This window comes from Lissotriton helveticus, chromosome 7 (genome assembly GCF_964261635.1).
Source record: "Lissotriton helveticus chromosome 7, aLisHel1.1, whole genome shotgun sequence".
NCBI classification, from domain to species: Eukaryota; Metazoa; Chordata; class Amphibia; order Caudata; family Salamandridae; genus Lissotriton; species Lissotriton helveticus.
This window is the reverse complement of record NC_136068.1, coordinates 594771838-594788253: the sequence shown is the minus strand read 5'-3', so window position 1 is coordinate 594788253 and position 16416 is coordinate 594771838. Positions and strand designations below refer to the sequence as shown.

Here is a 16416-nt window from a genome sequence, read left to right as displayed (position 1 = left end):
CTAGAACACTGTTTACATTGTTTTTTCCTTATATTTGCTGCTTAAAGTATGCACTGATAAGGGAAAAAAATTCCAGCTTAAGGTGATTTTCCAAATGTTTGTCCCAGGTGGGACATTAAAATACGAGTCATGCCTTCCCGGTCCTAATGCCATCTGCATCTGGGTATCCAAGCCTTCATGCTCTCTGCTCAGGGTCTCCTAGTGGCGTTGCTAGGCGTGGAGGCATGGGACAGACTAGGCCGGTTCCTCATGTTTTTGCACTCTCAGGCTGGGAAGAATAATGTTGTTCCTCTTTGCAATTCACATTCTCCTTACTCTTGCATTCTCTAAGAGTATCTGCTTTATCGAGGATGGCCTATTTCTGTAGTTTGTTCATGCAGTATATTGTTCCTGTATAGCGCATGGTGTTTAAAGTGTCGCCTCTATGTAACTGTGTGTGCCCAGGATGTGGGCGGGCCGCGATTGAGAGTTGTGCAGTTCAGGCCAAATGCAGTAAAATTTCACACAGTCCCCGTCAGGGGGTCATAAAGTGGTCCAGAATACATGCTCATCGAAACCTTGGCAGAGAGCACAGACAAATAGTCAGATGTGCCAGTTGTAATTATATGTGAAAATATGTGGTGGTACAAAGCTGTCAGAACACTGACAGGGCTACCACTTTTGGCAGCAAGGGGGTTTTGGGACCAGAGCGACCCCCAGAGGACTCTGTATTCCAGCTCTTGCAGCGCTAGTAGGCACTATGGCTGATAATCTGCAGGAAGGGGCGGGCATCATGTTACATGCTACAAAGCGCCTGCAGCAGTCATGCTGTGCGGGACACCATGTTTGGCAGCAATGGGTTTTCCAGCCCCCACAGACACCACCAACCCCAGAGGATTCTGTATTCCTGCTCTCCCAGTGCCACGAGGCTCCATTGCTGAGAGACTGCAGAAAGGGTTGGGGAATCCCGTAACACGCTACGAAGTGCCAGCCGCAGTCCCGCTGTGTGGAATGGGCTCAGGCGGAGCCCAGGACAAGGGTGGGCCTGTCCTCGCCTGTCAAAGCCAGGATATGGCAGGGCCATTGCCTTTGACCTTCATCCAAATTAGCCCATATGCTATCAAGCACCCACTTTATTGGTCTTCTAAGGTATTGTACCTGTTACATTTGCACCTTATTTGCTGTGTAGTGCTTTAAAGGTCATCTTTTTATATAGTATTTTCTTTTGCTATGCTGTGTGCGCTTTGCTCACTATGGGGAAAAGGAAAACTGTGATTAGCCCCTCGAACAGTACTGCTCAATAGACCTGGCCCAAGCAACCCAAGCAAGTGGCTCCAAACTGTTACTACTGACATTGAATCTTTAATCGAAGAGGTCGAAAGTATGCTGAACACCTGATATTTTTAGGAGGAAACCTTCGGCACACCCTGCTCGTGTTGCATCACCCTCCCCGTACTACCTTTCTTTTCACTTGAGCCTGCACGTACCCCCATCTTGCAGATCAATCCAAAATCTCCTGAGGGCATGGAGGGTGTGTCTGGGCAATCTTTCCCTGATTTTGAGTGCTCAAATAGGTGTGAAATTCTTCAGCCAGTGGATCTTGCAATCGAGCAATCTCGGAGCTATGGACCCCACCAACCCTCTGGATGCAGCCCTCTGCCTCATCAATCTACTGGGGGATGAAGTTAAAGATTTAAATGTGTGTATCTCAACATCAAGACCTCCCGTACCAAAGTATTGGGCGCCAACCTTCTCCCGACTCTTGCTCCTCCTGCTTGCTTGGACCATCCTCCTCTACTTCTACCAGGGACAGTGCCATTTCGCAGTGGCATAATGAGCAAAAGAGAAATGGATTAAACCCAGATCTCTTGACTGGGGGTGAGTGGTTGAAAAGTTTCAGCACTCCGTCCATCATCTTGTTGTGTTTGCTATGTTCACCATAAGCGGGCAAGGGTATGCCCAGACGTGAGTCCCTTGCTTACCACGCCACTGGATTCAAGCTAGCCTGGCTGATGAGGGGAGATACCCTGAAACTGGTCCCAGGATGCTGGTTTCCGGTCCAGGGAGGACCTGACCTGGCAGTTCGGGCTGGACTGTTCCCATGGGGAACAGGGTCAAGACTGGTTTGCATATGGCTGGATCTGAACTGGAATGGCATGGCACGGGGAGCAAATAAACAATGGATTTAGACCCAGATATCTACTGGGGGTGAATGTTTGACATTGTTCAGCGTTCCGCCCATCGCGTGTCCTTTCTTCTTACACGAAGCAGCGCTCATGCTGGATTGCGCCGCCCTTTTCTGTCTCCTTCACTTTGAAAAATGCCACTTGGCTCTGAGAATCTGCAACTCAGATACTAGGTCCAGTGTCGTATATTGTGTTTCCAACCTCCTACGTGCAATATGGTATATTGGACAACAGGCTGTTGGGCCAAGCACTTTTTAAGATAGTGTTCCATACATGTTAACGCTGTTTTGAAACAAATATACACTGCACAGTACACTTTACTACATTTAGCAATAGCTAGTGCCCTGTGGCAATCCTCTACTCTGTTTTTACATACTAACTGCTTGGACTGCGTAGTGCTCCCTTGCAGAACCCTTCTTTTAGGCCACCAATAGAGGTGTTTTTCCATCAGGGAAATAATTGGGGGTTATCCCGCCATGCCTTATACCATATGCAAACAATACTACTCCGGTTATTTTTTTTATTATGTATGGCTGATGTATTCCAACCCCCTTTGAAGCTCACTCCCTCAATATGCTAGCCGTCTTTTAGAGTACTATTAGACCCTTCAAGACTAGGGGACATTATACATGTTTTAATTAAGGCCCATTGGTCAATGATGTTATTGACTTTTCATTCGTTTTTTCGTGAATTTTGTATTTTTTATCAAACACTTATTTTATTAATTTTGTACTTTTATTGCGCTTATAATCAGATGTGCTATGATGTACTTTTATAACTCTTCAGAGTCGAAATAATGGTATTTGACGAGGATGATGACCGGACGAAAGTTAAAGAAAATGTATAAATACACACATGCGCAGTCTTCATGATCACCCAGTATAGGGGCCCAGTCAGTTTTATCCGTGGCCTCTTGTGTGCCGCCTAAAAATCACACGCAGAGGCGCCACTGGGGGCTCGAAGCCCGTATGCTGTTGGCGGGCGCCTTCCCGCCTCTGAGGATCCCGCTACATGGGGCCCACAACATTGCTGCCCGCCAGGCAGTAATATTCCATGGGTGCTTGAGGCTCTCTCTTTGCTGCACCAATTCATCAGTTCTCATGGAACCAGGCCCCGAAGCCCCTCCCCCTCCGGCCTGACGCGCTGCCGTCGAGGTTCACGCGCGCAGGCCTCGGCACGTGCGCCTCCCTGTGAGGCGTCCGTGCGCGAGCCTCGCTCATCTGCCCGGAGAGCGGAGACTGCAATTAAGGCGCCTCGTCCGACACGTGAGCCAAGGCGCCAGGAATTCCAGGACAGAAACGCGGCCTTTTAAAGACTTGCTGCGTGCTGTTGAAACTTGTCCGCGAGGCTTTGGACCGTGAGTGTTTGGATAGAGACTCTCTCGAGCCAACAGCGCTCCAGCGCCCCGGACCCTGCCTGAGGGGGTCTGTCGGCCCTTGAACCCGTAGAAGGGCATGGCGGTGCCACCAGGGTAGTGTTGCCCATGAAACTGAGTAAACGGGGCCACTATTTTTTCCAAAAAGAATGGTCAATCAAAAGTATATGTGGGCGTGATAACACAAGTGTTGGGGCATGTAACATTAGCTCCTAGCACCGGGTGGGTCTTTGTGCCTTATTAAAGCTCGAGTAAAGAAATGAAAATTAGCAACCTTGGTTGCTGGTGCTAATACGCCTTTGATACTTCTGACTTAGCCTTGGTGGCAGAGATGCCCAGACATGCATGACAGATGCACACTTACTACATATAACACTCTGGGATGCCATTTCGGGCGACACAGCCGTTTTTAGGTCAGCCTACAGAACCCCCAATACGTGTTTGTTGAACACCATTGTGTACAATACCAGTATTTACGCTGGACTTTGAGTCAGCCCCTTGCACATCATTTGTTGGCTTTCCTGTCAATCTGATCTGCTTGCTTCTTATTTGATGGCTTTCCTTCGCCTTCGTCTGCATATCCCTTTCCTGTACAGCAATCCATGAAAATGCATGTGTTTTCTTGCTCTCCTCACCGCAACCCAGTGTGCGGTTTCCACCACACACTCTCTGTGTTGCTCTCCCACCGTCCCTAGGCTCGCCCATTGCGTCCCCCAATTCTCCCTGTCCGTCTCTGCTTTTTAACTTTTTTACTACTCCTCCTGCTCCTCCATCTGGAACTCCTCCTCTGCTCCCTGCACACCACCATTGGCGGCAGCGGCATTAGTTTCTTTTCTCCACCGCGCCCCATTTGGTTTCCCCTGCACCATTGCATTGCGTTCCATTTTTTTTTTTTTATTAGAATTTTTTTTAACTGTTTCAGGAGGGTCTTGAAGCTACAATTTGCAACCAGGCCGTTCTTTCCCTACATAGCCTTTACTGCACTTTTATATTTTTTATCACCCCAAGGTGGGTGTCCACCATCTAGGACCTGTAAATTATGTTTTGTTTATCACTCCAAGGTAGTCGTCCGCCATCTTGGAATAGCAAATTTTAACACCATCGCTGCTGATGATATTCTTCTCCTGTGCTGGACAGCAATGAAAACGGGTGTGGCCATGACGAGCTCAGCTCGTCATAAGCACACGAGCACTGTGCTGCATGACGAGCTGAGCTCGTCATGAGCATTGAAGGGGATAAAAATGGACAAAATGGCCATCATGTCATAGTGTACATGTGCGAGTGCACGGTGACACATTCACGCATATACATCATCATGCTGGGGCATCATGACTTATATGTGCACATTCCTTGTGACCCATGGGCATTTGCGTCATCTCACTGTGTGGGGGGTGGGGGGAGCGATTTGCCTGCGCTGTTCAGCAATGGCTATAACCATTTTTTTGTTCATTTTTGTTGCTGCTGAACAGCAGCGGGAAAGGCAAAAGGCGAGGCTGTCTGTAAAATATAATTAGCAGGGCCGGCTTTAGAGCTGGTGGCGTCCTGTGTGACAATGTTTGTTGGTGCCCCCCATCACCTCCTTTGCCATAAATTTCCCCACCACCATCCTTTAACAGTGACCCTGAAGTATCCATCACCACTCTCTCTCACATTCTTTTCTTTTATAGCGCTACTCATACCAGTGCTGGGTGTCAGAGCACTTTACATCACACACGTTACACAGACAATGAATCACACATGTAAATCAGTGTATAAGAAATGTTACATAAAAAAGAGGACTACAAGTTATAAGAGTCACATGTCACCCATACTAGTAGGCTGTATAGTTTAAGAGTGCTTGATCTGGAGTAGCAAAAATTCAGAATTTAAAACGTACCACTATGGTTGAGAGTTGTCTTTACTAATAAGAATTGATTTCTACCCAAAATAACCCTTTTATGAACATTTGGATAATGAAAGACAGGGGGAAAAATTTGTAATGCTCTAACCTATCCCCTGCAGTTTCCATGCAGCTCTTTGATGACAGTTAAAAGCTCACTGTTCTATATTAGGATATTAATTGTAAGCAGCAAAAGGATCTCTGCGGCAAATGCAGTAACCCACGGAACTGCTTACAGTATATGCACTTCTGTGAGCTGCATGGTACACGTTCTTTGCAGCAGGCGTATTAACCCTCTGTGCTATTTTATGACAAGTTAAAACTTCCACTAGACAAAACTCAATCTCTCTCTAGAAGGTCCATTAATCACCAGAGTGAGCTTGACTTTTTTATTGTTGCCTGAACATGGCCGGAGGCAAGGAACGCTGCAGCAACTGCTTTCAAATCCACAATGTATTTGACAACACAGCGCCCCTGAAGTCAGCGCCCGGTGCAGTGGCACCAAGCGCACCGCCGTAGAGCTGGCTACTACCAGCTGAAAGACAGTTACAAGTATATAGGCAAAACAACAGCAAAAGTTATTTATGCCGAACTCCTAAGCGGAGCAGGTGCCATTTCTGCTTATGGTACATATTTAATATTGTTTCTTTTAGTTAGCGCCGTATGTCACTGAATGACAGTCTTGGAGCGCTGGAGGTGGGAAATGAAAAAGGAGGAACTAAAGAATCAAAATCTCATAGGAATGGATCAATAGTTTAGCAGCTGGATAGAATCTGTTTACAGTTTCTCCTCTCCGTATGTGTAGATAAACAGTCTCAAACGTTTTATGTCATAGATCTGAATAACCCTCCGGCTCTCCTGAGGAAGACTGTGTAAGTGGCAGAAAACAACAGTAGGAGAAAGAGGGGATCTGTTTTGTCATACTGCGGTCTAGTATGTATCTTTAAAGGTTGCTGCTTGGAAGTGGCCAATAAAAGGATTTATGCATAATGCTAGCATCCTGTCTTGCCATAAAATGAGGAGAACTAGTAGGCCCCGAGGCTTGTATAAACTAAATATAGACGAGGATTGTGATAATATTGTTAGCTTATGGTGTGTTGTGCTCCATGAATTGCCCTGAGCTGGTCATAAAAAGCAATTAATGCATTACTGTTGGGGGTGCGGAAATAACCCTGCTTCAATCTCTCTTTCTTTCTAGCTGTCCCCCGGTGGGAAGTCTGAGCTGGCTGGGGTGAATGTGGGGGACTGGGTGCTGAGCATCGACGGCGAGAGCACCTCTTCCATGACACACATCGAGGCGCAGAACAAGATCCGCTCCTGCACCGACAAACTCTCCCTCAGCCTGAGCAGGTGAGTTTTGGGGATTGGGGTTCCAGAGTGCTCCGTGTCAGCAGGATTCTAGGCCTAGATTTCCAGTCTTTCATGCAACACAGTGCTGCACGAAAACCTGAAGCATAGCATTGCCCATATGAGGTAAATGTGCTCAGTGGCAGATTTAGAAGGGCTGCATGCATATGATGTCATTGGCCACATAAAAGCCATGTTAGTGTGATTAATAGGTGTTGCGCTACAACCAGTGGTTCACTGTGCAAGATTTGTACTTTAGGAAAATCCTCCAGGACTAATTTCAACATAAGGACAACTGCCCAGGGGAAAAACACGTAGTGTGTGTAATTCCACATCTTAAGCATGGGATTTTGGTGCAGTGCTCGAGTCAGCAATCAATGCAAAAAAGTTTCCGCATTCTAAAGTTAGCACTACTGTTTGCACTGCTGTGCATTGCATAAGTACCTGCACAAGCATACAGTAAAACTGATTTTATAGTTCCTGTTCTGGGAATTCTGGGAGTTGCAGTCTTTGTGTGCTTCATTTGGCGTAAGGCGTCAGATAACAACTTGTAAAAGGAAAGTCTGACACAGGATATAATATTTTCTGCCCACAAAGGTTGCACTGGCAACCTAAAGCGCGCAGCTGGTGTGCTGTGAGGAAGGAGAGGATCTGATGACGAGACCTCACAAAGTGGAGGTGCTGAGAGATATTGAGTGTAGGCTGCCACTGAGGTGAGACCATTTGTGTTGGGGGGGTTAGATCCAGCTTCTGACCTCACACTCTCAGCAGTTGGCTGAGAGGGGCACACCAAGTTTCTGGTATATATTGGTGAGTCCCTATGAACAAGGATCACTGGCATCTCAAGAAGGGATATTTATGGGGGCACACATTGGCCCACAGACGAAACTGGTAGGGCCACCTACAAAGGACTGTGGAAAGAGCATGCTTGTGTATGTACATTTATATATGTTTATATATGTAGATGTATATGTGTATATAAATATATACATGTGTTTGACTAAAATGTTGAAATGTTAGTGCATAAATGTATATGTTTATATTTTACACGCACTTACGTATATATGTATGTAGGCTACTGCCTCAAAGAATTGCTGCTTGGCAGTGAAAGGCAGCTGGGTACATCAATGTGTGTTGCCTGTTTTTTTTCTCTCTGTGGCATAGCTGACACACACCAACAGTCAACAGCTGTGGTGGTGAAGCACAAGGGTGGGAATCGGGGCAAGATAAATGGATCTGGGCAGGAGCGGCCCGTGCAGGTAAGAGCGGTGGGGCCGGGTTGGGGGAGGGTGATTCAACAGACGACCACAAAGGAAAATTAAATAGATAATGGATTTTCCCTCGTCGTCTTTCGAAATCCCCCCCCACACGGCTCCACCGCTCTTACCTGCATGTGCCGCGCCTGGATCTGGGGCAAGGGCCACACCTGGCCCTCCTCTATCGAGACACCAGTGACGAGCAGAGGCACGTTCTTATGTTGTGGCACGGGAGATAAGCAGGGCGTCCTTGGTCTCTTCTAATACACCACCTCCTACTGGTGGCCTGCATGAGCTTCCTGGTTTAGTGAAATTCCCATGGTGCTCTCCCCTGCTGACCTCGACACTGTATCTTGTTTTTTTGCAGAGTCACCCCACCTAAAGCACAGACGGTAAGTGACCCTCTGTTTTCTTTCCGGGTGGCAAGGGTCTCTTGGATTGGGGTGGGACCACATAAAATAATTACTGTTCCTGAACTCTAGGGTTATGTGGGAGTTTCCAAATTGTAATATCCTGTTATCATGGTCAGACATACTATTCCCAGACTTACTGGAGTCCGAGGCACTGTTTGAGCCACCACCGGAACTGCATCACCAACTGCCGTGCCCCAGAGGAATGTCTCTCAGGATCCCTGTGAGAACCAAATATAGATTAATTATGGACCAGACTGGGCCCCCATCTCGAGCTTACTCTGATGGGACAGCTGAAGGCTTGGAAATTACATTACCTGTTAAACCTTAAGGTTATCTTGTGGGGGATTTGGGCCCTCCTTGTCTCCTAGAATGGTGCGCAGTTGAGGGCTTGGGCTCAGTGCCACCAGCCCAGGTGCATTCTGGGTCTTGTGGGGTCTGATGGACTGTCTGTCCCCGTATCACTGAGCTGAACAGGTTTTTACACATATTTGTTGGTAGAAATGAATCTTGTTTCTGTGCCTGGCTGGCCCCCAAAGGTTTCTCACTGGGCCTAGTGCTGCTTCTAACCTCCATTTGCCCCCTGCAGTACCAGCAATGGGCCAATGTGTCGCTGTCGCTACGTAGGGCGTTGAATGAAGAAATTAGCGGGGATCAGAGTGCTTCTTCAAGGCTCACAGCAGTCTCTATACACTCGCTTCTTTCTCCCTTGCCCCAGCCTCAGAGCCAGCACTGCTGTGGGGCTCTTTTTCTCTTCTTCTTTGCTGGATACAGTGTGTCTGTTTCCACCTCCCTATATAAACATTTTGCACAGCACCCTCACCCTTGTGGGTGTGTTTAACTCAAGGTGTGGATGGACAGCGTGACACACAAAGACACCCAGAAGGGCGTGACGCAGAGACGTTTTAAGGCACGGGCAAAGCGGGCTCTGGCCTAGGGCCCCAGCCTATCAGAGGGGCTCCTGATACAGCTAGCTCCGTTCTGCAGAGAGTTTTGCCCTGATGACTTTGAATAATTATTGAACGGATTGTTTTAAATACTGTTTCCTTTTAATGTATTTTTAATGTTAGTTACTATCCCTGAATATTAGATGTAAAAACTTTAGAATTTGGACGAGAGAGCTTGTGCACTGTCGGTGACCTGCATAAAAGAGCTGAAATTGTATCATAAATTCAAAGCTGTGCCGAACAGAGGCCACCAAAATATATTCGACCCAGGCCCCCAAAATCCCTAAGATGGCCCTGGCATGACGCTCATGGACTGAAATAGCGAGACACTTGGGGCACACAGATCTGAAATGAGGAGGCAGGTGAAAGGAGTACGAGGCTCAGGGGCATCATGAAAAATCATGGAACCCCCGAGGGAACCATACTTCACAACTGTCCATTATCCTTGGCATCAAGGGTTGGGACCCTCATCACTGAAGAGGCCTGATGTTATGAGGAGTTTGGGGCCCAGGGAAGACAGTGTGAGGAGCTTGGTGCACATGAGCAGTGAGTGTGTGAGGGGCAGGCAGGGCCGGACTGGGAACCAAAACCAGCCCTGGCAAATTGCTCGGCCGGCGCCCCCCCGGGGGGTTGGGGTCGCGGCCGAACTCTTTGCCAGGGCCGGTTTCGGCCGTTTTTGTTACAAGGGCTGATATTGCAGCTATGCTGCAAAAACAGCCCTGTAACAAAAACGGCCCCCAGGGGCCCAAAACCGTCCCCCACTCTGGCGGCCCACCGGGGAAATGCCCGGTGCCCGCCACGGCAAGTCCGGCCCTGGGGGCAGGGCTTTAAGTGGACAGGGTCTGAGCACCGTCAGTTTTTTAAAGGGGCCTCGAAACGGGTCTCTATCAGGCTCTGTTTTGTACCCTGGCACAGGCGGCCCATTTTGTTCCAGACTGCAGTCTGGAAAAAAGTGACAGGGTGCAAAACAGAGCCCGATAGATGTGCGCTGCTCACTTCTCACCAGTGGAGAAGTGACGAAATACCGTCATGCCAGGTGAGCGGTGTAGGGGAAGGGAAATCCTTTAAAGAGTCATTTTTCTCTGGATTTCCCTTCTCTTTTTGAAACTCAGGAGCAGCAAAATTGTTGTGGTATCTCCAGGGCTTTAATTGGAAGCGTTTTCAATATTATATACAAGCCATAGTTGCTGCTTATTTATCTTATGCAACTAACAACCATTGACAAAGCAAATAGTCCTGACTTGTAAGTATGATGTTACTTCTTGTTTCATATAGCTGGATGCAATGACAGAAACAGCAACATACAAGTCAGGCGGCACACTATGATATACACAGATTTTTTGCGTATGTGTTTTTAAGCCACTCCCATGGTTACATTGGCCACACCCCTTTGAGAGACCCCCCAGTTTTTTCATCCCACTTAAAGCCCTGGTGAGGGGGTTTAGGCGCATGAAAGACTAGTGTGAAAAGCACGAGGTACATAGGAAAACAGTGTGAGGCTCCTGGGGCACATGGAAAATGGGAGACGCTCAGGCCCATGTGAAGTGTGAGGAACCTGAGGCACACGGAGCAAGTGTGAGGGGGGCACTTAGACAGACATTTATCATAAGCTGCCCCCATATTGGGAGTGAAGTGCTTATTTATTTCCCTTTACATTCTGGTACTTGCAGTCTTTTTTTTCTCGTTGTACAAGCATGGCTGCGAACCTCAGAAAGCGAATAAAACTGCACTGGATGGGTTTCCCACGCCAAGGATGACCCCGTCACCTTCCCAGACATTAAGGATCAAGCGCCTTAAGCACAGCAGGGTGATTCTGCCCGCTAAACGGTGTCCTACAGTGCAAGCCGAGCGCTGCGGTTTGCAGAGGCTCGCTCACCCCCTCAGCTCCCAGACGATGCGCCAGAGGTTATTGGGTCACCAGACATGTGAACTCATCCTTCCGGAGCCGAGCCTCATGCCCGCGCCCCGGGCCCTCTCATTCTAACCACACATGGCGCGCTCGCACACACACCCCCGTGGAACTTTCCAGTATCACAAGTGGGTGATGTCATGATGTGCTGCCTCCGTATTGACTCACCTGTCGGGGGCGGGAGGGAGGCAGCGCCCTGCCGCCCCTCGGTTACCTCTGTAATCCGCCTAAGCTCAGTGGAACTCCTGGAATGAGGCAGGTGAGCTCAGACGCCCTCCAGCCTTTTCTTTCTGTTTGTTTCTGCCGCTCTCTGTGGGGAGGTGCCTCGTTCTCTTGAACCTGAGATGTGCCGTTCCCTCGAACGCAAGGCACGCGTTTCCCTTCCCGGCCGACCTCATGTCCCCTGACGGCTTCCGTCCTTTGGAGGCGCAGTGGATATTTGCCTACCGGTCCTGCGCCTCAGCTCCAGGCCCTGTAGTGTGGCATGGTTGCCATGGATACAACCATGGCAAATAACCGGTCCTCACCACTTGGTTTGTTAGTGAAAATATAGCTATAAGTGGCGTGCGGGAGGCCCCTCACACTCCAAACCCTGGTGACACTGCACCTGCTGCACTATTAAGAAGCCCCTGCATCAGACCCTCAGTAGTCCTGTAGTCTTTTCTGAGTTGCCCAGTGCCCTTCATGCCTGTGCCCCGCCTATTCGCTGTCTGTTCCTCCAACCTTCTCTGTACCCCATCTGCCCACCTCACAGGAGCTGACCTCGTCTCATGTGGTCAAATCTGCCAGCCATATCTTTTTCTTGCCAAGACAACTGCATTCCTATCTTTGTGGTTTCACTTAAGTTTGTAAACATGGGCTCCAAGTCCCAGCAGGCATTGTCCTTCCAAGTCCCAGCATGCATTGTCCTTTTGAATTAATAAAGCCAGGAGTGGCTGATAAGTTCACACATGACTTGAGGCCACTTGGCAGCTCTCCCTGCCCTCTTTCATCACCGGCCGTCCCTGTCTGCAGTGCTTAATTTGAGCTGGTGGGTACTGGTGCTTGCACGGGCAATTAATTAATCCACTCATAATGGTCTGTCACGTGGTGATGAGCACAACAATAGTTATTTGTCAATTCAGTATATCTTTAAAATGACTACTATCTGCTCCCAAGCCATTCTTATAGCTTTGGGGGACTGGGATACTCTGAATTGTCACACTTGAAGGAGTGTGATAGTAGTTATGTAGGTACTGTCATTGGCAGTGCTGACAGGGGCAATGCTTGGTTCAAGTTGCAGTGGCTTCCTGACAAGGCCCAGCACTTATTTTTTCACAAATTAAGCACTGCCTGTCGGATTGCTCTCTCGACGTTTCAACTCAATCTCCCTGCTTGCGCTCCCTTTCTGCCTCTTCCCCCTGCAGCTATCTTTGCCTGCTCTTCAACCACCCCCCTCTTCCTGCATCTGTGTTATTTTTGTTCTGTCTTGGTTTTGCCTCCGCCCTGTCTGCTGGCTCGGCATGAAAGGGGCGCTGCATGAAAGACAGAGCCTCCTCCACACGGCGCAGGAACGGGACACACACACAGACACACACACAGACAGGCGTTTTCCAAGATCCTATAGATTGTAGTGTCCAAAGACTAGCATTAATGGTGAAACTACATGTGGTACCTTCTGCAGAGCTTTAAATAGGATGCAATAAGTGTGTATGGGGAAGTGTCTCTAAAATGGACCTGGGCTGATTAATTCATGGAGTGGCTTAAATATGTAAAGTACATTTTTATGATCCCTATAGTGTGCCACCTGACTGGTATTTTGGTGCAAGATTAAGTAATTCCCTTCCGCTGTAGCCGAGACATCTCCGTCAAAGCCTCAGTTTCGCAAAAATCTCAAGACTTAGCCTTTTTAGGCTCATACTTCCTTCAGCATCTTCAGTTTGCTCCTGACTGGTCGGTGCTAGGACACTTCTTACAGGAGTAGCCATCTGCTTTATAAAACTCGCACTCGTTCATTCATTCAAAATATGTGAAATATAAACAGGAACTGAATCTCTGACATGGGTACACTAACGTTTTTACAGTAATTGTTCAGATATCGATCAGTGTTTTGCCAGTAAAAATGAATATAGGGCACAATATTGATTGATTTCAATGCCTGTTTTTCATTTCTAGTGGGTCTGAGACCCGGCCCACTTAAAGCTCTGACCTTCTGCCTACCATGCTGGATACTAGGTCTGATCTGCAAAACTTGAGCTCTGAAGTCTCCTCAACTCTTAAAGTTTGCTACTGTCTTGTAGTTGAGGTCTAGTTTAGGGAAGGTAGTGTGAGTTACTCCAGAAACAATCCTTTTTTTGTGTTCACCGACTCGTGAGCAGCAAAACAGACAAATGAACAATAAAGGTGTTTCTTTCAATATTTCTGGAACTAAAAAGGCTACCGACGAAACAATTTCCACTGTTGTAAATGCTGCTGTTCGTCTTCTTGCTTTCTTTTTTTATTCTAATCTGCTCACTAAAGAGATATTTCTTTTAAGAGTGTTCTTTTAAGAAATATCTCTTTAGTGAACAGATTAGAATAAAAAAGAAAGCAAGAAGACGAACAGCAGCATTTACAACAGTGGAAATTGTTTCGTCGGTAGCCTTTTTAGTTCCAGAAATATTGAAAGAAACACCTTTATTGTTCATTTGTCTGTTTTGCTGCTCACGAGTCGGTGAACACAAAAAAAGGATCGTTTAACCAGAACCCTCAGGTTTCCCAGGTCCATACTAGGGTAGCTCATCCAGTCCCCGTTTTCCCCTTTGCCTTCTTGGAGTTATAGTCCTGATTTCATAATCGGATCAGCTGGACTACAAATCTCAGAATACAAAGGGGAAAACCAGGACTGAATGAACTACTCAGCAATGAACATGGGAAACGTGAGCTCTGGTTTCACTCAGTCAGCTCTCATTGCCTGCTAGAGATGGGTCAATGCTAGCCTACGAGGCTTCAGTACTGCGGATAGCCCCAGAGCTACACTTAGTGCTGAGAACCTTCAACGAAGGAGTCTACTCGCAGTGAGTTGGGTATGGGAATGGCTGGAGGTGGATAGGGCTCACAGGTATAGTTCCAGGGACAGATCGGTCACGATGGCTCAGACCGGGAACAGTTTCTCAAATTCCACTTTTGAGTTTGTTGATAGATATTTTTTTTAAATAGTGCAAATTCCCAAAAATACAGTACAGATGAGTTTTTCGTGAGTTTCTATTGGCCCCCGCTGGAATTTTTCAGTTTATTTGGGGACTTGGTCAGAGCGGAGGACCACTGGGGATCGAAAACAACTTGCATCTCAGTACCAGATGAAGATCATCAACGTTTTATAGTCCCCTGAGGTCAAGTATATTGCAGTTAGGATCGGATACTGTTACAGTCTATTAAAGTCTAGTAATTTTACATTGTGGTCAAGTAATTGCTTGGACCTCAAAGTACTAAGTGCTGCAGGTACCCTGTAGGAAGAGTTAAGTCACTCCCTTGCGGGAGACAGCCATGACAATGCGGGCTTTACACCGCGCTGCCATTACGACGCTGCCATTACAATGCAAGTCGTTACAACGACTTGCGCTGGATGGCGCTAGAGACTAAGGAATAGTAGATTTACTATTCCAACACCTTCCCTTCTGTTGCGTAGGCTGAAGTTGGAATAGTAAATCATACTATTCCAAAATCCAGCGCCTACAGAAAAGACTTTACAGCACAGGCTCAAAATGTCCACTATATATCCAGTCTTCGCAGAGAGCAATACAGAGGTCCATCTCCAATCTTCTTAGGATCTTGTTCAGACTCCTGTCGATTAGCCAATAATAATAATAAAATAGTTTGTAAAGTTCCTAGTTACTTCTAACGAAATGTGCCACGGCTCACTCTCGGATGCAGGGCCCAAAAACATTCTAAAAGGAGCAAGCCAATCAGATCACTCTAAACAACCAAGTTTTTAATTCTTTTCGAATAGATAATTACATTTTTTCCTGTCCGAGTGGAAGGGGAAGATAATTCCACATCTCAGAGGCGAGAAAACTGAAGGAACACCCTCCGATGCATGTTCTTTTCACCGTAGGAATACAAGAAGGTCAGAGCACTTTATCATGGAGTTTTTTCACACTTAGGCGTGAGTGGTTCAGCTCAGACTGACCTTTTAGTTGTAGATTGACAGAGCAGCTGTCTAAAACCTATTGCTTACAGTTCTTTAGAATATGCAAAATTCTTTACCTCTTGGATGCATTTTATGCAGGAAGCAACTATTTTATTTGTGTTGTTCACTGCGGACTTTTCTTTAATGTTTAAGTCAATTGTGAAGTTTCTTTGGCTCCACTGAAGAAACGGGTTTCCTTTAAAGGCATGTGTTACTGCCACAAAATCCTTAACTAACAATGGCCTAAGTTATCTTCACCCGCTGATTGCATCCTACTTACCTAACAAGAATTTGAGATCAGTGGTGGCCTCCTTAGTCTGCATCGCCAGGGTGAAAAAAGCTCGGATTGGAGGCTGCTCTTTTAGGTATCTAGCAGCCATGCGATGGAATTCTCTCCCGCTCTTGCTTAGGCAGGAAAAATCCGAATTATCCGTCCGCAAGAATCTTAAAACCTTGCTTTTTTATCAACTTAATCATAGCCTTTTCAGCAAATGTTCTTTTGCGTCGGAGTGATGAAACCCGCGCTGGGACACGCCAAATGATGTAGCCATACACCTTATAAATTGTCTTATTATTATTATTATTATAATCAGAACTCAGGATGACAGCCTGACCTTTTGCCTTCCCCAAAGCTTGTTCTGTCAGCTAAGCTAGCCACTTCAAAACAAATTCTGACCCCAAGGAAGTGCAATGGTCAAATAATCAAAATGGTTTCCTGCAGCTACAGTACAATACAGCTCATGATGGAGGATGAAAGGCGGGCCCTACATTAGTATCAGTACTAGAGCATGGGAGCGATCATGCACACAGGTGAGTGACAGAGGCATGGCAGAAGCGTGCGGGACACAGGCTGGGCCGTACCTCAAACCCCCACTTCTTCAAGGCCGCCCAACCCTTCAGGGGGTCTCCCAATCAGGCCACGGTCAATAAATATATAGGACTCTAGGTGAATCCTCATCAAAAATTTTGCAGGACTCCACT

General features: G+C 47.2%; 1 protein-coding gene across 1 annotated transcript in view; it reads left to right on the top strand.

Annotated features, from left to right (window-relative positions):
- The window catches only part of PDLIM7 (PDZ and LIM domain 7), a 138516-nt gene that overhangs the window by 48290 nt on the left and 73810 nt on the right, over positions 1–16416 (top strand). The window contains exon 2 of the mRNA XM_078653207.1: positions 6618–6769. Within this exon, the coding sequence (XP_078509333.1) occupies positions 6618–6769 (152 nt within the window). The remainder of the gene's footprint in view (positions 1–6617; positions 6770–16416) is intronic.